This window comes from Mytilus galloprovincialis, chromosome 3 (genome assembly GCF_965363235.1).
Source record: "Mytilus galloprovincialis chromosome 3, xbMytGall1.hap1.1, whole genome shotgun sequence".
Classification (NCBI taxonomy): Eukaryota; Metazoa; Mollusca; class Bivalvia; order Mytilida; family Mytilidae; genus Mytilus; species Mytilus galloprovincialis.
Window position 1 is genome coordinate 40,537,783 of NC_134840.1, and position 24,426 is coordinate 40,562,208.

The 24,426-nt window shown below is 30.1% G+C and overlaps 1 protein-coding gene across 4 annotated transcripts in view; it reads left to right on the forward strand.

The window, feature by feature from the left end:
* LOC143067931 (1-phosphatidylinositol 4,5-bisphosphate phosphodiesterase beta-4-like) overlaps positions 1 to 24,426 on the forward strand; it is a 108,232-nt gene that overhangs the window by 56,970 nt on the left and 26,836 nt on the right. For 2 of the 4 annotated variants that reach the window (XM_076241557.1, XM_076241558.1), the window contains 14 exons: positions 720 to 801; positions 1,608 to 1,708; positions 2,648 to 2,708; positions 3,981 to 4,089; positions 5,128 to 5,338; positions 5,846 to 5,939; positions 6,555 to 6,634; positions 7,712 to 7,796; positions 8,136 to 8,226; positions 9,261 to 9,374; positions 10,809 to 10,898; positions 16,911 to 17,047; positions 18,697 to 18,841; positions 20,690 to 20,774. In XM_076241557.1, the coding sequence (XP_076097672.1) occupies positions 720 to 801; positions 1,608 to 1,708; positions 2,648 to 2,708; positions 3,981 to 4,089; positions 5,128 to 5,338; positions 5,846 to 5,939; positions 6,555 to 6,634; positions 7,712 to 7,796; positions 8,136 to 8,226; positions 9,261 to 9,374; positions 10,809 to 10,898; positions 16,911 to 17,047; positions 18,697 to 18,841; positions 20,690 to 20,774 (1,485 nt within the window). Of the gene's footprint in view, positions 1 to 719; positions 802 to 1,607; positions 1,709 to 2,647; positions 2,709 to 3,980; positions 4,090 to 5,127; positions 5,339 to 5,845; positions 5,940 to 6,554; positions 6,635 to 7,711; positions 7,797 to 8,135; positions 8,227 to 9,260; positions 9,375 to 10,808; positions 10,899 to 16,910; positions 17,048 to 18,696; positions 18,842 to 20,689; positions 20,775 to 23,686; positions 23,772 to 24,426 lie in introns of all 4 variants that reach the window. The other 2 variants (XM_076241559.1, XM_076241560.1) reach the window with 2 other exon arrangements.

Below are 24,426 nucleotides of genomic sequence, written 5' to 3' on the forward strand. Positions count from 1 at the left end.
CAATGGAACTAAAAATATCAACAATGTCATTGTAAAAGTTATAACAATGATTCTAAAATTAGTAATAATAATGATTCTAAAAATATCAACTATGTCATTGTAAAAGTAATAATAATGATTCTAAAAATATCAACAATGTCATTGTAAAAGTAATAACAATGAAACTAAAAATATCAACAATGTCATTGTAAAAGTGATAACAATGAAACTAAAAATATCAACAATGTCATTGTAAAAGTTATAACAATGATTCTAAAATTAGTAATAATAATGATTCTAAAAATATCAACAATGTCATTGTAATAGTAATAATAATGATTCTAAAAATATCAACAATGTCATTGTAAAAGTTAGGAGTTATCTTACTTCATCAATAATTGTAGTTGCACCAATATATAGAAATATGAAATTCATAGTTTTGCCTTCTTATGCTTTATACAATGCAATGTTTAAATCTAAGATCCCATGGCAAAATGAATGCAATCTTTATTCATTAATTCTCACAATAGTTTTTGCTAGCAACAAAAGTGAAGCTGCCTTTGAATTGAATTTTTATTTTAAGAACCTTTCATGAAACATTTATTTTGTAAACATTTTTTTTTGTCATTGGCTAGCTAAACTAATCCTCATATTTTGACTCTGCTTATTTCAGTCATTTTAACACCATTAATCTAAACATGTGTTCTGACTTTTCATAATTTACTTTAAATGTTTTTCAGCATTACAAGAACATTTGCCTCTGGAAGAACAGAAAAAATGATTATGCAATGTTTAAAAGATCTTGGTTTGCCAGGAGGCAAGGTAATTGTTGTTGTCTAAAACTTTCTGTATCGGATCTTAACTGTATATACCACTAAAGGTTTTGTCATTTGTATTACATGCTGTATTACCTATTGTTACTAAAATAGAAGATTTGATAAAAGATAGTAATGAAGAAATCAGACACAAACATTATGAAAGGAATTTATTTTAAACTATTTTAAACGTTTACTTTTTAAAAGCTTTTCTATCTTGCATCTCCATTTTATATTGATTAGATTGTTGTTTTGCTCACAGACAATATTGGTGTCTGGCGACCCAAATAGATCATCTAGACCCTCAAATAGATTTGTGTGTCATACACTTTGAATTTGGTATTATACATTTAATATTATAGTTTGTATTTAAAGAGAATACATTTAGTTTTTTTAATACTAGTTCAAAAGGTATTGTTTGATTGGTTTATGATTGGTTTATGGATTTATCATTTGCCTTACATAATGATACTGTGAGATGACAAATCATTTTTGTTCCCATGAATTCTCACTTTCTTTGCATCAGCCTGTTTATCAACAAATTTAGCATAATATTTAATATTGTTTAGTATTGACAAAGCTGAAAGACACAGTAAGAAAATGGAACCCAAACTACAACAAAATTAAAATGATTCACAGTGTTTCCTAACAAGAATTCTGAAGAAAGTATCATAAAAAAGAATGCTTTAAAATAAAATTACAGATAATACATCTAGTTATATATATATCAAAGCATGCTGCTGGGTATATGAGTAAAAATAAACCAAAAAATAAGATGGAAAATATTAATTTAACTTTTGATTTTATTTTCAGTGTGATGAAATAGAACCTGCTGATTTCACTTTTGAAAAATTTTATGAATTCTATCACAAGATATGCCCTAGGACCGATATTGAAGATCTATTTAAAGAACTGTAAGTATTATGTTGATAATTGTTAATAAGAAGGCATATCGAGGTCATTTTCACATATCAATGGAGTATTTGATTCCACCAATATTAAACATTCTAAACTACAAAGAATATATGAGTTATTCATTAAAAATTTCATTCAAGTTTGTATTTTGAGTTTTCCAAAATATAATTGATTAATTGATTGATTGGTCTTTAACACAACTTTCAATACCATTTGTTCTATTCCATGGCAGTAAGTTTTTATTGGTGGAGGAATCTGAAGTGCCCAAGAGAACAATTGATATCATTTTGAGGAAAACTAACAGTTCTAGTCCTTTAAGATTAGAGTCTAGTGCACCTCCCATGTGCATGATTCAAATTCACAACCTCAGTATTGACTAGTTAGTCATACAGAAGTTTGACTAATTAGACCACTTAAACACTGAGGCCCCTACAATTTATAATGGTTTTGATATGGTGTATGATTTATTTACCGTAAGATGGATGTATTAGATTTCAAGTGAGGAATTCTGCATGAATTCTGAGTTTATAATTTTTTTGTTTTTTGAATGGGGTGTGCTCTGAAGTGTTCAGTTCTTAAAACTCATAAAAGTCTTTGGATGAATTGAAAATCAAAGATGATGATTTCAGTTATCAAACAAAATTACACAAAGCTAATGCTGACAAAATACAAATGTGATGAAATTTTGTTCTAGATCAAAATGCATTGTTTTATACATGTCTTAATCTTGGTGCTAAAACTTCCATTGAGGTAGCATGAAGTTCAGGGTGCAAATATGTCACAATTAACAGAAAATATTGATAAAGAAAATGTTCAGTTTAGAGCACTGCACACTTGATAACTGATCATTTATATATAGCTAATGAGGAGAGGTTCTTTTAAATTAAATAGTTCATCACTATATGTCAATAATGTGTATTATATAATTTTACTTGTAGAAATGGTGGAACAAACAGAACCTATCTGACCATTCCTCAGCTTGTACCTTTCTTTAATGATGTAAGTTTGAAAATAATTTAAAACCATTTTATTTGGAAAACATGTAATATATTCCTGTTTTCTGAATAAATTACCTTATAAATAATATTTAAAGTAACATATCAAGCACTCACTTCATACTAACAACCTTTCACTTGAGGAATCTGCTAAAATATTTTACCAGTTGATCAGTTAGTTGGAGAAGAAATCTAACTGCAATTTGTTAAACTGTTTTAGTCATTGCTACTGTGATACCACAAAGGTGACTGGATAGGCACTGTAAAACAATAACATAATTACGAATCAGTCTAATATTTATGATTAACGTCATTAGTACAGTAATAAATTGTTAAAATCTCATTTTTTAAATTTTTTGTTTGCTGATTCTAGCTGTTCATCCAGATTATCACACCTCAATCAACGGGTCTCATCGATGTCAAAACAAACCAGTGATAGGTTGACCTTGATCCTAATTAAATTCGTTCAGGTTAAAATTGTGGCATTGTCATGTTTTCAATCATAATTTCTCGAACGGTTTTAAACAGTTGTTTAAAACTTAAAAAGTAAAAACGTATTTATATAAACAAACTTCTCATAGAGTAAATCATCACTTTACAATATTAAGTCACATGACTGGCGATCACCTGATACATTAAAAAGAAATGGCAGTTTATCATTTCAAAATGAGCGTGGTTTATTCAATTTTCATACACTTTTCTTCTACTCTCTATGATGAAAACATACAAAAATAGTAAGTTATGACAACAAGGAACACAGAGGCTAATTTAACCGACAACAAAAGCTTTATTGTGTCTTTATTAAGACATGGCAAATTTCCAGATTGCAAAACAGATGGACAAATTTACACGATAAATGTAACAACAGATATAAAATGTATTTTATTTGAATAAAGCCTGATAGATCAAGAACAATAAGATACATATTACAAATAAAACATGTGAAACATAAAAACAATCAAGGTTTTATCAAAATATTTCTTACTCTTCACTTCACCTGGAAATTTCTTTGTCGGAGTTTGGACCTGAAAAAAGACTAAGTGAAAATGATTGTAGGCAAGTATATTGCGCACCCCTCTTACAAGAAACATGACCTGGGGTATAAAAGTGTGTGTTATACATACCAAAAGACGGTAATTAAATACTTTGAATATTAGTTTGGAATGGGAATATCATGAGCTCATGTCACACGAATGTATTCTTTCTAATACAAATGTATGTAATTCATCAGCACATTTAATAGTTTAGCTAAGATAAAGTATATGTAATATTCCAGAGACAAAGAGATCCAAGATTGAATGAGATTCTTTTTCCTTACTACAATAGAAAACGGGTTTTACAAATAATTAATACATATGAAAAGGATCTTGACTATATAAAACAAGGTAAGCTTAATACATCATGCCATATTTTGTTATCTTTAAGATGAAAATGATAATCAGGACAATTATAATTTTACCTACATATGTATTGATTTTCAAGATAAGTATGTATTCATAATATTGACAAAATCTTTTAAAAATTATCATAACAGCTTCTGATGAATATTCTCAAAAAACAAAAGGACAAATTAAATCCGACCTGTTTGAATTTGGCACATATTGTGGTGCCATTAATAGTGATTGATACATGACGGTTGTACAGTAATAAATTTTTTACCAATATTGATGCTAACAGTAGCCAAAACTGAATGTTTAACGTCTGACAGTAAAGGAAATTCCTACCCTCATGGGTTCATACATATTACACTTATAAAAAAGAGACCCATTACAGTTATAGAAATAAAAATTGCGTACACATATGCTAAATTTGAAACAATTTCACAAAATTTACTTGAAATTTTTATTATGTATTTGATTATATTGATTGACACACTTTATATGAAATATGTATCGAACTTATGTTCAGAGGTTGTAGGTTGTACCTATACTTTATGGAGAAAAATAGAAAAGTAACTAATGCTGCTTGTGATGAAAAGATGGGCAAAAAGACCATATTTACCAAGAAAAATGTACTTTTTTGTTAGAAACAATAATTCCATGTTTATACATAAACAAAAATTAGAAAAACATATATTAGCTGAATACTAGTTTATATTTCTATAAATTCTTATGTTTTCAAGATGTTGAAAATCCTAAGCATGACACATTTTTTAAAATATCTAAATTGCATAACTCTTCTTCTTGTTGACAAATGGCCAAATTCATGATCCCGAGTGATGAACACTGAATTATAAATATGGTTAAACCACAAACAATGGAACTGAACATTTGATCCTGAACTATTCTATTTTTAAAGAAGAATACAAAGATTTGCATAATCTCAGTAGATTCATTATTGTTCATTTACATATATTTTTGCTACTAGTATGTAGTAAACTTAAGAAAATCTGAATTGTAATGTTTTCATACATTTTATTTCAGAATGGTTAAGTCTAGATGGTTTCTGTCGCTATTTAATGTCCGATGAAAATGCTCCTGTATTCCTTGATAGATTAGACATATATATGGATATGGATCAGCCATTATCACATTATTATATAAACTCATCACATAATACATATTTAAGTGGACGTCAGTTTGGTGGCAGGTCATCTGTAGAAATGTATAGACAGACACTATTGGCTGGTTGCAGGTGAGAAAACATCATTGATTCTGTTAGTAAAAAGTCAGAGGGACGAAAGATACCAGAGGGACATTCAAACTCATAAATTGAAAATAAACTGTCAACGCAATGGCTAAAAAAAAAAAACAAAGGGACAAACAATAGTATACAAGACACAACATAGAAAACTAAAGACTAAGCAACACAAACCCCACCAAAAATTAGGGAGATGTATATAACATATGTAGGGTATAGATATATGAAAATATGAATATCTGGTATGAATACAATTGATACAACTATCCACTAGAGACTAAAGGAGTAGACATATCTTCAAAGCAAAGTAATAATGAGATATTTTCTTGAAATTATATAATCCCCCAAAAAGCCTATTTGTTAATATTGTGTAAAATATACTGCAGTTGAGTTTAACTTGCACAAGAAGTGATATAAATGCAAGCTACCAAGAGATAGGAAAGTTTAACTATTATCCCTGCTTTTTATTGGTATTTAATTAGTAATATGATGTGTATTTAGATGTGTAGAATTGGACTGTTGGGATGGAACCAGAGAAGACCAGGAACCTATCATCACTCATGGAAAAGCTATGTGTACAGATATACTGTTTAAGGTATAACTGCAATAAGTGTGCTTTTATTTATGTATACATGGACTAAGTTGGCCCAGATAGAAAATTGGTTTGGTATACATGGCTTAAGTTGGCTTTGTACTTTTTCTTTTCTGTTGGCTTAGACATTAGTGTTACAGTAATTTACAAACTAACAGCAACTTATATAAAAAAAAGAAAAGATATCATATTCAACATAGTCTTCAACAACAGACAAGTGTTAATAGAATATGTGCTCTGTCTAGACATTTGGGGATATGTTAGACAGAGACTATTCAAAGATGTTCCATGAAAAAAATCTTTGAAGGACAAATAACATTTAGATATAACAAGAGACAACTACTTCTAGGTTCCTGATTTTAAGCATAGTTTTAGTAATCTGATCTTCATTTATTGCGCTAAAAGGTGTTTCTGAAATGCAAATACATGTATATAGAATTACTAACAAAGTTTCAGATATTTCTTTCAAATTTGTAACATCAAATTATAAAATAGTTTTTCAAAGTCAATCTTGTAACATAACACATAATAGTAACATTCATAGCAATAATTGTATTTTTAAATAGGCAAATCTTGAAATAAATATTTGAAGTTATTACAGTATATTTTTATTTTCAGGATGTTATACAAGCAATCAAAGAAACAGCATTTGTTACATCACAGATGCCTGTTATATTATCTTTTGAAAATCACTGCAGGTATAATCTAATTATGAGTTGCCTTAAGATGGAAATAGAATATCATATATGTCACATTATGAAAAATAGTATGCATCTCCTGGCGGTGCATTACGGTTGCGCGCATTACCATTACATTTGTGCTCAAAAATCATTACGTTTGCGCGCATTTATTTGACAGGTAAACTCGGGGAAATATAAGAATATATACTTATTTATTTATTAATCTATTCAATAACATAAAAGTACAAGTTCGTTTGATTATGCAAAGAAATATATACAAATAAAGTGTCGAAAACTTGAAGCCAATGGCTTCGAGACATGAAAGTCTGTCTATTCTTCTCCATCATGGTATTTTATGAATTGCTCTATCCGATAGTCTGTTCTGTTCATAAAATTACATAAATGTTATAATGAGAATGGAATAAATCAGGGCCGGAGGAAATATGAACTCTGGTGAAACGTATGTTCCGACTACATCGTCGGCAAATTTTACACAACGCTTATCAATTGGAACATCTTCATAGATTTCCTCTGCAAAAATATCACCAACTGTTGTAGAATAAAGAAATGCTAAACAAAAAATTTCGTTAACCACGATCCAATCGCAAAATTCTTTGTTAAACTTCTTACATTGTTCTTATATTCACCACTTAGCCCAAGTTCTTTTTAACTCTTATTTATATTTCTTTTATTTCTTACCTGAGTTTACCTGTAAAATAAATGTGCGCAAATGTAACCAAAACTGCGTGCAAACGTATACATTTTTAATCCCCAAATGCGCGCAAACGTAGTGCGCCCTCTCCTGGTGCTAGATTTTCTAACTGTATTAAAGACCCATTTGTGGCCTTGGGCTGTTTGCTCTATGGTCGGGTTGTTGTCTCTTTGACACATTCCCCATTTCCATTCTCAATTTTATTCTATCAATAGATTAATCCAGTTGGTTCTTGACTCATTTCTATTAGAAAGCACTTTTCAACAATTCCTTCTAAAAATGAAATCAAAATAATTAGAAAATTGTATTATTTTTTTCAAATCAAATGTTTATTGTTTAAACATAACATGATATTTACTTTTTAACATGTTTTTTTATTTCAGTAAAGCTCAGCAATACAAAATGGCCAAATATTGTGAAGATATTTTAGGCGACCTTTTGTTGAAAAGACCCCTAGAATTAATACCAGTGAGTGGAAATATTAGGCTTGTTAATGGATATTCCATTCCCTATTTTGTTCTGATTGTATTCAAAACTAAGCATAAGAAATAATCTTTGATTTAATCGGCTAATTTGACATAAACTCGGCAAGATTAAGGAATAATGTATGGAAGGTCTAAAGATCATTTGCTATATTGAATATGGCTGTCAATGAAGAAAAAGATACCTGAATGATAAGTTGATTGGAATTCATGTTGATATTGTAGAAAAAAAAACCCTTTTAATTGTTATTTTTTAAATGGTTTTTACCAATGCTTTTTTGACAGACGTTCATGATATAAACATTATATTTGTTTTATAATTTAGCTTGAACCTGGTATGTACCTTCCACCACCCAATCAGCTGCAACAAAGAATACTCATCAAAAATAAAAGGCTCAAACCAGAAGTAGAGAAAAGTAAGTACTAATCATTGCTATATATAAGTGTTTATTAAATTGGATAATGAACAATCTTAAATAAATATAATGTGCAAAATTTGTTTGCCAAAAGAAAATATATAATAAGAAATTCCATAGTATTATGAACAGATAAATCATGGTATGGAGGGGAACTTGAGATAATATCAGTCAAGAGACTTTGAAATTCCCTTACCACCAGGGTAGGGAAATTTGGTACCAAGACTGATATTATTCACAAATACCTTTCCATAATATGATATATCTGTTTAATTAAACAGAATAGATTTTGACTGAAACTATATATACAGGTGAAGAGAAATATTTTTTTACTAGTAAGCTGTAATCCATAAACATGTTTTTTTATGTTTATGCATAATTTTGAGGCTAAGTAGAGACTATCATAGTACCTCATGAATTATATACAAGGGAATCAGGTTTACACCGGAAAGAAGTGCAGGCTGTATACATGTACTTAACTGGGTTAGTGCTGTCTATGTAATGTCGTGGTATGAATGTGTAAACGCCATTTTCATTCCAACATTAAATTATTCATTTGTATAGACATATTTTTCCACTTTACATACACAACCCATTCTTCAATATATGCTCATGAGATTAGTGCTGTGCAGTTCTGTTGTCTGACATTTTTGTTTACCTCTATCAATCAATATGGTTTAATCTTGTTGCCTATTCATATAAGGTGAGAAAGGTTCTGAATAGATAAGGAATATCCAAAATGAAAAGAGGGCAGTGATGAAAAACAGGCAAATTCATTTCAAATGAAAAAAAAAAGTTATGTTATGCAAAAACTACACTGGCTACCAACCAAACAAAATCTGGCATTCTTTTATAAAGTGTAATTATTACTTACTTATGTTTTTTTTTTAATTACCTTGACTCGCTATAAAGCCCTTGCATGGTCCGTAGTGTAATTGTTATTGATATACCTTTTATTTTATAGCAAAGTTGTTTCTTCTCTGCCCTTTGTTCTTTAGTACTTTTATTACACTTGGACATTTTCCATTATTTAGGAAGTTTAGAGTTGTTTATGAAAGGTCAACAGGAACAAAATGATGACCTTGAGATAGTGTTTGATGTCAGTGGTGTAGTGGGCAATGTAGATGGTGAAGAGGGACCCCTCAATGGTTTGTATTTTAACATAATATGTTTTTCATTATATATTTTGCCATACTTTCACACATATTATTATATATTTGTTAGAATTTTTATCACATATAAATGTTATATCTATTAGAAACAAAATTAGATTTTTCAATTTAAATTATCTTCAGTTTGATAAACAATGTTCTGATATAATCCTCTTTTATCAACTCCTTCATATTGAGCAGGGAACTAATCTAAAGGAGGGGTACCATTTAAAAATCTTGTTGGTTATTGATTTAAAGAAGCCTATTCCAGTTGCCCTAATTTAGTAGCTGCCTTGACCTTACATATCTGTTTATTAGGCGTGTAATAAGATTTTGTATGGATGTATAGTGGCAAAAAAATGACTTACCATTGTCAAAATAACGAAATAGATTATCTTTATATTTTGTCATGTCTAAAAGTGGAGTTTTTGGATTGGGCTAGTAAATGTGAAAATGTTTGTTCTTTTGATAAAGAGGTCAAACTTATTATTACACTTCAATGATTTTGTAATCCAATGATAAATACTATGTCTGTCAATGCTTATTTTATTCTCTACAAACGTCTTACGAATGACATCATGATTTGGTTGGCCATTATGAAAATCAAGGTCACAAATGACCAAGCATTCCATTTATCATCACAACAATTCTGTCCTCATTTCCTCTTTCCTTTCATTTTGGAATGTGACTTGTTATCTCAATTAAGTTGCCTTGAGTAATGATATTATAGGAGAAGGTACTGTCTATCCTCACAGAGGAATGTCCATCCCCAGTTTTTTGTGGATTTTGTGTTAATTAATAGTTTTATATGTAAAATTTTGAGATGTAATAGAGGTCAAATTATTTTTGTCCATAACTTTCTAATATGTGCAAGTTTCTGTATACTAAACTGATACAGTGCTCTTAAATCTGATAAGCAGTCTTGACATTTTGTTGTATTAGTGTTGATATATTGTCTTATAAGCAAAAGGTTTCCATATTGTATTGTTAACTGCACAATGTGTTGACCTTGCACAATTTTGGTGCTTGTACTTTGTAGTCATTTGTATCTGTATAAATATTTGTTAACTTTTTGTACAAATAGTCTTTCTTTTACAAGACCCCTAAAACACACTTTTAAAGATAAATGACAAATATTAACTTATAAATTACTTCATTTATAATTGTAGATTTAAGGGCTTACAAGAGGGCCTATAGCTGTTTATAAATAGAATTGTTTGCGTAAAAATCTTAGTTTTTGCTGTATTGGTAGGATGGACCCCTTAAATAATCTTCTATAAATCTAGTACAATTATAAATAATATATCCAAGAAAGGGTATCCACTTGGTTTTAGAAAAAGAAAAAGTTACACAAATATAATGTGATATATCCTAGATAATATATTGAGTTTACAGGTAGAAACTGGAGAAAATCTTGTCTTTTTACTGTAGATGATGACAGCAGTTCCAGTGATACTATGTCTGGAGAAGAAATTATACAAAACAAACCCAAGATAACCAATGGTCCAATGCAGGCATCATGTACAAAACATTCCCTCACTATTAAATGTGTCTTCAAATCATTGACAACTTCTCAGAATTATTGAAAGGATATGAAAACAATTATATGAACAGAAATTTTTAAATCTTATTTAATATTGAATGATGATATATGGTCATTATAATTTTAAAGAAAATGGTCAATCATTAAAAATTTTTCAATTTTGCTAAGTTTTGGCGCTAACAAGTTGTAATGGTTTGATGTGTTGTATGAGTTGTCATGGTTTGTTGTGACATATTTGATAGTTATATACATATATATCTGTATAATCTAATCATTTACTTTGTCTGCCTCCAAACAATTTTAATTTTGTTCATCCCTAGACTTGCATGATCACTTTCAGTTACAACTGTTTTCCTCTTCAGTTTTTTTTTTCACAAGAGAACTATAAATAAGTGTACTGCTTTTGATATTGTTTGATTTTCATCTCTCCATGACATATGAAGACTTATACATACATACGAACACACACACACACACACACACAAGGAATAGATACATTGATATTCATGATATATTAAAACTTCATCATAGTATATGTCATATAAACACTACATTGTGATATATGTCATATAAACACTACATTGTGATATATGTCATATAAACACTGCATTGTGATATATGTCATATAAACACTGCATTGTGATATATGTCATATAAACACTGCATTGTGATATATGTCATATAAACACTGCATTGTGATATATGTCATATAAACACTACATTGTGATATATGTCATATAAACACTACATTGTGATATATGTCATATAAACACTACATTGTGATTCAGAATAAAATGTTACATTGTAATTCATGAGAAAAAAAACCTTCATTGTAATTCAGTAACATTTTAATCATCATGACATTATGACAATGTTGTTTAAATGACTTTCTTTAAAATTTGCCATTTAGGTCCATATTTCAAATTTGTATAGTTCACTATACAAGTCTCTTTTATAATTACATAATTTTATAGCATTTCTATCACCATACATAAGAATTTCATGCTTTTGGAACTTTGATTTTGATTTATATTGTTGTCTGAATTATAGACATACATGAAGTTATTTCCTAGATATTGCTTATTTCATCATTATTTAAAAAAAAATCATAGTTTGTTTAAGATTTGGAATATATGTCATCCTTTAGTATATACATATGTATTGAATAATTTTTCTATTCTATTTTGAAAAAGCAAGGAAATTTAATGACGACATTATACAATCTATGAATAGGTTTACTGATCAACATTAAATAATAATATTATAATAATTCCAAAACAATAGTAAAGACAAACAGAGGAAATGTTTACATGGAGTGGTAGATTTGCTTCATCTCATTTAATGTTTTGGTCATATCAATTTTCTTAGACATGGTGAAAGATGGAAAACCTGATTTTATGTCAAAATAATATTTTGATTGCATATTTACAAGTTAAATTTACATCATAAAAATAAAGAGATTGCCAATTATCCATCAAAGATCAATGGACAAGAACATAAACAACTTCAGATCACTGCACAGCCTTTAACAATGAGTAAACACCATACTGTTGAGTTAGGATATAAGCATTGATTAAAAGGGTAATGTTAGTAAATATAGGTTGATGTATTGCATTCAAACACAAACACTTTATTTGGAAAACAATGCAATACAAAAAGGTATGGTTTTGTGTGATTAGTTATAGTGTCATGAAGTATTTACCAAGGCAAACAGATCTTTCTGTCACTCTGTTTATTAATGTGAACTTTGGTTTTATTGACCAGAAAAATGTAGTTGAGCTGGGAATGATTGTTGTCTTCTGAGTTTGAATACTCCAAGTCAAAAGAGATATAACATGAAGTCAAAATAATATAAATATGTTATTATTAATCACCTTTGATTCTTTGTTCAAAAAATAAATATTTATGATATCTTTATAAATTCATATTATATTTTGGTATTTGTAAAGTTCAAATTTTATTTCCTTATTTAATAGATATTATTTTTATTTTTTTTGTCATCTTGTGCACAAAACATAATTTTTGCAGTTTTTGCTTTCTAATTCTTAAAATCTGCAAGATCCAGGTACATTGAAAGATGTAGTCTGAATAGACAGTGGGCATCAGTGAACAGAGAAACCATAGATTAGATTAGCTGTCAGGAAAACTACTATGAGCTTGGCAGACTACAGGAGTCCAATGTCAAATAAATATCATTACTTTTCTGATTTCTTCCCATTTTTTGGATTTCCTGGGACCTGCATCTGAAAGTAGTCTTTTCTGGACTATATTCAAATTATTGACTTGTGAGGTAGTTATATTCTCACAACTTCATTTTTTTGGGGGAAGTTTCAGACCTTTGTACTGCATTTAGACAGAGAAAAGAAAGATCACACTGACAAAATTTTTATTTTTTCTACAGTTCCAATTAAAAATCAGGGATGTTCTGTCAATCAAAGTAAATTTATTGTTATGTACACCAGGTTTTAGGTGCAGATTGAACCGATATTTCAACTCTATGTCTGGCCAATACAGCACACTATACAGCACATCCGAAAACAACCTAAACTTGCAAGAATGTAAATATGAATCAGAGCTCAGCACTTCTGAAATCCTTGTTTTTATACGACCGCAATAATTTTAATTTTTCGTCGTATATTGCTATCACGTTGGCGTCGTCGTCTGTGTCGTCGTCGTCGTTCGAATACTTTTAGTTTTCGCACTCTAACTTTAGTAAAAGTGAATAGAAATCTATGAAATTTTCACACAAGGTTTATGACCACAAAAGGAAGGTTGGGATTGATTTTGGGAGTTTTGATCCCAACATTTTAGGAATAAGGGGCCAAAAAGGGCCCAAATAAGCATTTTATTGGTTTTCGCACAATAACTTAAGTTTAAGTAAATAGAAATCTATGAAATTTTGACACAAGGTTTATGACCACAAAAGGAAGGTTGGGATTGATTTTGGGAGTTTTGGTTCTAACAGTTTAGGAATTAGGGGCCAAAAAAGGGCCCAAATAAGCATTATTCTTGGTTTTCGCACAATAACTTTAGTTTAAGTAAATAGAAACTGAAATTTAAACACAAGGTTTATGACCACAAAAGGAAGGTTGGTATTGATTTTGGGAGTTGAGGTCTGAACAGTTTAGGAATTAGGGGCCAAAAAGGGGCCCAAGTAAGCATTATTCTTGGTTTTCGCACCATAACTTTAGTTTAAGTAAATAGAAATCTATGAAATTTGAACACAAGGTTTATGACCACTAAAGGAAGGTTCGGTTTGATTTTGGGAGTTTTGGTCCCAACAGTTTAGGAATAAGGGGCCCAAAGGGTCCAAAATTGAACTTAGTTTGATTTCATCAAAAATTGAATAATTGGGGTTCTTTGATATGCCAAATCTAACTGTGAATGTAGATTCTTAATTTTTGGTCCCGTTTTCAAATTGGTGTACATTAAGGTCCAAAGGGTCCAAAATTAAACTTAGTTTGATTTTGACCAAAATTGAATCCTTGGGGTTCTTTGATATGCTGAATCTAAAAATGTACTTAGATTTTTGATTATTGGCCCAGTTTTCAAGTTGGTCCAAATCGGGTCCAAATTAAACTTTTTTTGATTTCATCAAAAATTGAATAATTGAGGTTCTTTGATATGCCAAATCTTACTGTGTATGTAGATTCTTAATTTTTAGTCCCGTTTTCAAATTGGTCTACATTAAAGTCCAAATGGTCCAAAATTAAACTAAGTTTGATTTTAACAAAAATTGAATTCTTGAGCTTTTTTGATATGCTGAATCTAAACATGTACTTAGATTTTTGATTATGGGCCCAGTTTTCAAGTTGGTTCAAATCAGGATCCAAAATTATTATATTAAGTATTGTGCAATAGCAAGAAATTTTCAATTGCACAGTATTCAGCAATAGCAAAAAATCTTCAATTGCACAGTATTGTGCAATAGCAAGAAATTTTCAATTGCACAGTATTGCACAATAGCAAGAAATCTTCAATTGCACAGTATTGTGCAATAGCAAATATTTTCAAGTGCATAGTATTGCGCAATAACAAGAAATATCTAATTGCACAATATTGTGCAATAGCAAGGAATTTTCAATTGATTGGAGTTATCTTTCTTTGTCCAGAATAGTAGTTGAATCAACTTAAATCATTGTTTTATACAATATACAATGTATATTCACTTTTACTACCAACTGATAAATTAAAACAATCTTTACCATTCAGTGATAACAAGCACCTTTTGTTACATTTTTATATTTTATGATGTATTTAAATTAGTAGTTATTGTTGCAAACTCCATTAGAAATTTGAATTGAGATCAGTTTTGGAAAAAGGGAAAGGGGGATGTGAAAAAAAAATGGGGGGATGGGGGGGGGGGTTAAATTTTTCTCATTTCAGATTTCATAAATAAAAAGAAAATTTCTTCAAACATTTTTTTGAGAGGATTAATATTCAACAGCATAGTGAAGGAAAAAAAAGTATTTTAAGTTCATTAGACCACATTCATTCTGTGTCAGAAACCTATGCTGTGTCAACTATTTAATCACAATCCAAATTTAGAGCTGAATCCAGCTTGAATGTTGTGTCCATATTTGCCCCAACAGTTCAGGGTTCAACCTCTGCGGTCGTATAAAGCTGTGCCCTGAGGAGCATCTGGTTACTGCTTATGTTGTCATTAAAATAAAAGGGTTTGTCAACTTTGTGGCAGTATGCCACACACCATCTCACGCTGTGATCATTGAAGAAAAAATGTATTATTATCAGTAAGCCTCAGCAGTAAGGCAAATCATACATTTTCTCAAAATAATTCACCACGATAACAGTTGAGTTTGCTTACCAAGATATTTTAGGGAATAAATTAAACCAATAAAATGATACCTCTTCTAGATTCTAGGCTATTTAGAGCTAAGCATAACAAATATTCTTAATTATGGGCTATTTAGAGCTTAACACCAAACACTCTTCTAGATTCTGGGCTATTTAGAGCTGAAGATATATTTTGAACACTGGTCTTGTTGACTACAATCTCCATTTATTCCTATTCAAATACATGTAACTTTGATGTTTATGTTCAAGAAATTTACAAATTCTAATCAATAACTTATGTTTTTCCTGATCAAAACTCTTGACATTTGGGAATGTTAATAAAACTTTTATTGTCCTCAACACAACAGCTTATATTGTTCAGAAACTTGTATGTTTACAAAACTGATAATTTGTGTATTATGTTGAAAGAAGAGAAAACCTTTTCAATTTAAAATAAATATTCCATTTATTGATTTATCTTTAATTAATTTTTTTGCAGGACCATAAACACTTAATTTGTTATATAACTTTTGACTTGGAGTCGTTGTATATGCTTTTGCTTTAGTGTTTGGTAGACAATGTTCAGAAATTGTAATCTGAAATGTGAACATGCAAGTCTAAAGGGTTGAAATCCCTTATGTTGATGCCTTTAATATGTTTATTTTTCCTTGTTTCAGTATAAACTTCGTAAAGCACCTATACCAAAGTGTCTTTACGTTCTGTGTTTTCTGAATTTTAATACTTTCAAAATACGCTGTATTTTAGGTAGAGCGTGTTTTAAAAAATATTTGTTTTGGTTTTAATGAACAGAATTAAAGTAATTCCCTGTATAATGTAAAGTTTTAAAGAGATAAAGTTACAATAATACCTTTTGAAGGTTTTTGTTGCTTCCCTTTTAAGAATATTAAATCTTTGGGAATAAAAACTACTTTTTTAATCAGTACTATTAGCCTACCATATTTTGTACAATTGAATAACCTGATATGACAAATAAGCCAGAAAAGTCATGTCATCCAGTCAAAATAACTATGAGAAAAATTAGGTAATAGTATCAACCATTCAATTAACGAATTAAACAGCAATATCTTTTAGTATATTATTAAGAATTAAGAATTTAACTAACTACTAAACTGTCCTGTTTTTAGATAGGATGAGTTGTATAATATTAATTATCATGATTACATATGTATTTCCAGATTTAGACCCTACCACACCTAACATAGATACTGATGCTCATCCTGAGTTAAAGCTATGTCAGTCTATAGACACCAATGATCCAGATGAAGATGAAAAGAAAAGATCAGATTCATTTGAGAAAAAAGAAGAGGATGAGGTAAAAGATAAACAAAAAAAGGGGGATTAAATATCCAGGATAAATGGGAATTAATCTTCTACCTTTCTTATCATATGCAATTATATCTCTTTGAAAAAGAATAAGGGGAATTATGAATTCTTCCCATAAACTTGGCTGGGCATGCAGACCTGCCAACTATCCTGATTTTCGCGGTATCATCCCGATTTTTATCCCTCAACCCGAATCCCAATATCGGGATCGTAAAACTAGTCAAAATCCCGATTTTCACCAAATATACCTGAAAAAATTATTGTTTACCGATTTTGAAGTTTTACTGATCAATTTTAAAAAATCTATAATTTTACCTGGGGACATATTATGACAAGTTAACGACCCTATGCTAATCAACAGTCACAACAGGTATCATAATTAGTGGTTGTATGTAATCAGATTACCTAATGGGTCGTAACAGTCCTCAAAATTAATTTGTATATATACATACACAAATTTGGTCAAACAGCCTTTCAATTTTAATCAATTTATCATACAAGCACAATTTGCAACACTTGCCGTAGTTCCACAATAAAAACATAATTAATTGAAAGATGAGAACTGTAATGAACTCTCAAGAAAACATCGTTTATCTTTAAATCCGTTTAATTTTTGAAACCAGACGTCGTGTGTCTGTTGATTTAAAATTGACTCCATTTTGTATTCACTTCTACTGTGTTACTGTATAAGACTCCGCCGGTAAGAGCACCTCTGAATACAAAGAAAGATAACTCAAATTTTATCCATTTTCTCATTGATACTGATAAGACCATAAGTAAGACTAAATCAAAATCTGTCGTCATCCTTCTAACTTTAGGTCATGTAGTTTTAGGTCTTTTGAGTCAATGTTCATAGATAAGAAGGTCTTTGGAGGGGGGAAAGGGGGGTCTCTACTTTGAATCCTTTATTTTTAATGCCATTTTTCTCTATTCTTCAGTTATTTTGACAATTTTATAATTTAATAGTACAAGAATCGTGCAAATAAAAGAAATCAAGGCCTACAAGCTCATCATTAGTATACCAAAAGAAAAAAGAAGAGAACTATTTTAGGAGTAAAAAACAATGCACACAGAAAAGTCGCTAAAATTGTAACCCTTAAAAATCTGGTTGCACGCTAAATCCCCCAAGGGGATTTTCAAAAGTTGGCAGGTCTGGGCATGTAGTTTTAAATTCTTTTTTTTTTATAGGTTTGTAATTAGATATGTGTAAATTATTTTGTTGATGGAGAAAACTATATAAGAATCATATGAATAAAATGAAATGTGAAATCAGGTCTCGGTTTTACTTTTGTTAATAGCTGACTTTCCCTATCTAATGTTGAGCAGTGATTCAATATGCCTTTTAATAATATAAAGGGCTATGGGTATTCTCATTATTTGTACACCAACATGAAAACAACATTATATCATTGGATGATTTCCATTGTTTTGGAATTTTTTTAACCAATCTTAATGTTTTGGTTTACGCTTTTGAAAATTACCCAGAATGCATTAGATTCTAAAACGGCGAATTAATTTCACTCAATGTTCACTGTCTCTGTGATTTTTACTATAGGTCCACCTAGCATTACAGCTTCCTATTCTTTTTATAAAAAGGTCACCATTATATGAACCTGTCAATTTTTAATAATATTATAGGGAGGAAATTTGACAGCTGAAGAAGAAATAGCTTTGATGTCTAACTATAAATACATTGGAGCAACTACAAACATACATCCTTACTTGTCAGCAATGGTTAATTATGCACAACCTGTCAAGTTTCAAGGATTTGATGTAGCAGAAGGTTTGTAAAAATCACTTTTCATACTTTAGGTAAACTGATTCATTATGATATGCTTTTAATTGGAACTGCATACATAACATCAAATTAAACTGGATATACATTGTATCATCATTCATGATTTTATTACATGTATCATTATACGTGTACTATATACATATATGAAATGTTTGTTGAAAGATATATTTTTGCTTTTGGGCTGTTTCAGAAATGAATGTTAGAAAAGGGGTCAAAGACTTAATTCATACAAAAAAAGTAAATTCACAAAAATACTGATGCAAAGAAAAATTCAAAACAGAAAGTCCCTAATCAAAATTGTGAACTGTTGTATTTTTTCTAAAAGAAATTTAAAAAACTTCATGATAGTGATTGTTGATTTAAAATAAAATGACCTCTTTATTCAATATTTGTTTTTTGGACAGCCCTTAAACCACTTCCTTTAAAGTTGTAGATTTACTATGCTAGGTTTACATATATTATTCCAAATGACTGCTGACTTGATCCAACTGAAAGAGACCTTTGTTTGTTCTAAAGACTTGGATATACAATGACATGATTTTTAATCATCTCTTATTAGACTTTCATAGTCAAGTAATCAGAAATTGATTCTTCTTCTTGGTCAGCAGAAATATAGCTTTCATGGACAAACTGACACCAAGTTTGTTTGGTCACATTTGAATTTTACCTTCGTTTAATTTTTGTCGAGCCTGCAACTTTTGTTGCAGAAAGCTCGACATAGGGATAGTGATCCGGCGGCGGCGGCGGCTACGGTGGCGGCGTTAGCTCACTTCTTAAAAGCTTTATATTTTAGAAGTTGGAAGACCTGGATGCTTCATACTTTGTATATAGATGCTTCATGTTACGAAGTTTCCGTCAGTCACATGTCCAATGTCCTTGACCTCATTTTCATGGTTCAGTGACCACTTGAAAAAAAAGTTCAAATTTTTTGTAATGTTGAATTCTCTCTTATTATAAGTAATAGGATAACTATATTTGATGTGTGCGTACCTTGCAAGGTCCTCATGCCCGTCAGACAGTTTTCACTTGACCTCGACCTCATTTCATGGATCAGTGAACAAGGTTAAGTTTTGGTGGTCAAGTCCATATCTCAGATACTATAAGCAATAGGGCTAGTATATTCGGTGTATGGAAGGACTGTAAGGTGTACATGTCCAACTGGCAGGTGTCATCTGACCTTGACCTCATTTTCATGGTTCAGTGGTTATAGTTAAATTTTTGTGTTTTGGTCTGTTTTTCTCATACCATATGCAATAGGTCTACTATATTTGTTGTATGGAATGATTGTTAAGTGTACATGTCTAGCGGGCAGATGTCATGTGACCTTGACCTCATTTTCATGGTTCAGTGGTCAAAGTTAAGTTTTTGAGTTTTGGTCTTTTTATCTAATGCTATATGCCATAGGTCAACTATATTTGGTGTATGGAAATATTTTATGATCTTTATGTCAGTCGAGCAGGTTTTATTTAACCGTGACCTCATTTTCACGGTTCATTGCACAGTGTTAAGTTTTTGTGTTTTGGTCTATTTTTCTTAAACTATAAGTAATGTGTCAACTATATATGTTGTATAGAAGCATTGTTAGCTGTACCTGTCTGCCTGGCATGGTTCATCTGACCTGGACCTCTTTTTCAAGGTTCATTGGTCTTTGTTTAGTTATCTTGGTTAATGTAAAGTTTATGTGACAGTTGTAATAAAGCTTAGATTTATACTTAAGACTATCAACATAATATCAATGATTAGTATAGAAGGCGAGACATTTCAGCGTGTGCATTCTTGTTTTGTCAATTAATAGTAACTTTTAGTAATGTTTATATAATTTTTTCTTCACAGAAAGGAACGTCCATTATCACATGTCATCATTTAATGAAAACACTGGATTGGGTTATCTTAAAACTCAGGTTATAGAACTGGTCAAGTATCCTTATGATGAATCAGATAGATGTATTTGTCAGTGTTTTATACTCTATGGGTTCTTTTTATTTATTGTTTTGTTTTCTTTAATGACAGTGAAGTAAAAGCAAAAAAATGTAAATTACCAGTTGACCATCATCCTCAGTTTCACATATGTCTCTTAATAATTTTGATGCTCATTTTTAAGTGTTGAAAAAGGTAACACTCTCTATATGTGAAGGAATCCTTCTAACAAGTTGACAAAGTGACCATAGTTAGCCCATTGCAAGGCACAATGCCTGCCCCTATCCATCATGCCCTCATTGAAATTTCCCTTCATCCTAGTAAACATCTCACCCTTACTATTACAAAAACAAAACATAAAATATGAAGACCTAAATGATACGAAAAACAGTAAGCAGTTATGAGATGCAAGATGTAAGTTAATTTCAATGTACCAGCAAAATTTGACAATGTTTTGACAAATATATCCAGTTAAAACAAATAGGTCAACAATAAAACATTTTAATTTGAAAAATGACTATATCCTCTCATTATTGTTAATAGGAGTAAGTATCCTATGAAGGAACAACTAAACAGAAATTTTTCCCAATTCTAATCAACTGTTACCTCTAATCATTATGTTATTGGTGACTTTGGTAAATAACAAAGCCTTTTTATTTGTCATATGCATGTAGTAATAGAGTTTAGTGTGCATTATTTTTATTTCCATCAGTATTGTTTGTGTTTGTATTTAACTTGTAATGTTGCATGTCTTAGTTTATATTGAGTTTGTATTTACAGGTTTTAGATAAGGTGAGCTTTGCAGTCATTTGAACACATCTTACACTATGCTTAATAGAACTTCTTTCTTATTGACACAAGTTCACACTTAGGAATAAAACAATATATCTAATATTTGACTTCAAGTAAACAATGATTCTGTTTCCACCTATACACAACTGACCTGTATCATTCATGTCAACATTCCTGTACATTCTCTGTGATATAATTCATGTCAACATTCCTGTACATTCTCTGTGATATAATTCATGCTACTGTGGATTCATTATTATTAGTTGGATACCAATTTTCGTGGGTTTCGTGGATACAGGTGAACCACAAATTCAAATGTTCAACGAATAACATATTTTCAATAGGCTTTGTATACAGAGATTGGAAAAACCATGAAATCAAATATCCACGAATATGCAAGTTTTCTGCAATCCATGAAAATTGATACCCACGAAAATAAATGACTCCACAGTAATGGTACAACACAGATTTACAATACTTTCTCTACCTTTTATCGCAGTTAAGTTGTATTTCAATTGACATGTTATGTAAACAGATGGTATTTTGCTATTCATATTTTGTTGAAGGAACCTTTTATCGACAATCTAATCATATTAACTTAAAGGTGACAAATATATTTTAGTAAAGGGAGATAATTTTCAATGAAGGTGATTCCAAACCTCCATTGAAGAAGACTTATTATAGGAGTTCTTAAGTAGGAAATATTTTACCAAAATTATGTTCAAAAATAGGATAAAGGCTGTGAATCTATCACATTCTTATAGTCATAGATTGAATATCAAATATGGATACTTATAAGAAGTATAATACTAGGGATTTATTTATTTTCGTTGGTACCAATTTTCATGGATTGAGGAATACTTGTTTATTCGTGGATACTTTATTTCATGGTTTTGTCAAAGCCAGCATTCTTTCCTTTGAAAATTTGTATTTTCTTGAACATTTAAATTCATGGTTCCCCTGTACCCGTGAAATCCATGAAAATTTGTATCCAATGAAAATGAATGAATCCACAGTATCATAATTTGAACCTAATTTGAAGCTCACTTTTTAGAATAAGGTTGACATGGTGTTTTGTTAAATAAAGAAATTTGACAGTGTTGACGGAATCCTAACAGGTGAATTGTACTTTGTGTGTTTGATCTGTTCACTTGGCTTTAACTAATATTTCTAATGAAACCTCCTGGTGTTCTAATCAACAGTTCTATCATACTGATAAAAGGATTGTCAGAGTCTTTGATTGATTCTTTCACCTATATCTATGAAGGTCTCATCAGTTCTAATAACTTCTCTACTCTGTTTGTCCATCTGTGGAAAAGAACACTTTCATTAAAGTTTTCTTGGCTTCTATGGAATGGACATGATAGAATATCTTATATTTAGTCTGAGGCTTTATAATGTTGAGTTGTACTGAGTTAGAAATTTTGACATCAGCCATACAGGCAGAGATGCAAATTTTTACCTTCTCGAACAAAGAGTTCCATATCTTTTATTTAATTTCAACTGAGTTTCCTCCTGTTTAGTACTAGTGTCACTTCAAAAACAGCCATATTCTGTATTACTACATATAATGATCTGTACTAACAGAGGTTTAACATAGGAACTAATCAATAAAAGTAATTAAGTGTTCGAACTTACATTTTCTGAGAACCTATTCTTGATACATGTTCTTTACAAATAAGATGCTGAGTTGCAAGAACATCCTGTTTCCAAATTAAAAAACCTAAAGGGAAAAGAAAAGTAGCCATTATCAATATGGGTAATAGAATTGCAATACACAAAATGCCTCAAAAGCCACAGGGTTATTTTGGTTACTCTTATTAATTTTGGCTAACTTTGTAATACCTGTAGGTATTTTTGAAATGAAAATGAAGGAATTGGGGTTATTTTACAACATATTCTACACCATTTATATTCAGATATTATGGCAGGAAATAAATAAGAAAGTTCATTTCAAACTTTTTTACACTACACAGTGTAAGTTTGGTTCAAGATTGTGGGATATTTTTTGGATAATGTATCCACAAATGCGTACCTTAGCACTTAATTATTTATTAATTTTATATTTTTGTGTTTATAATGCATGTATTGTGTATTAAATGTCGCATGTTTATCCTTCAGCTAATCGAATGTCTTGTCATATGTCCTCTTTCAATGAACATACAGCCATTGGATTGATCAAACAAGCCTGCACGTTTTTTGTTGAGTATCCTTAGTTTATTTATTTCTTTATTATGTGTCTAATTGTTTTTTAATGCATTAGTAACTATTAATACTTTTTGTTCTTTCAATTACTTTCTATCCTTCTTTTTATGATTTAAATTTGTTTCTTTTGTGCATTAGTTCATTTGTATTGTCTGTATTCTATATGATGTGGAATCGTGGATTCATTAATATTCGTTGGATACTAATTTTAGTGCATTTAGTTGGTAAAGGGAAACCACGAAATTAAATGTTCAATTAATGAAAAATTTCTATAGACTTGTATGAAGACTTCGGCAAAACCTCAAAATCAAAAATCCACAAACATGAAAGTTTTCCCAAAAATTGGTACAACTATAACAGTGTTAAAGCAAGTTAATCATTCTTATCAATTTAAACATTTTATATATTACAATCACAGATTTGGTACTAAAGAAAACCTATAATAAAAATTTTGACTTTATAAAATTTTTAATAGTAATAGTGTTCTAAAAATAAACTAAAATTTTAGCATTTTTACACTGCTTTTACCTTCTATATGTTATACTACATATGGGATCAAATACTGCATATGAGATCAAATACTGCATATGAGATCAAATACTGCATATGAGATCAAATACTGCATATGAGATCAAATACTGCATATGGGATCAAAT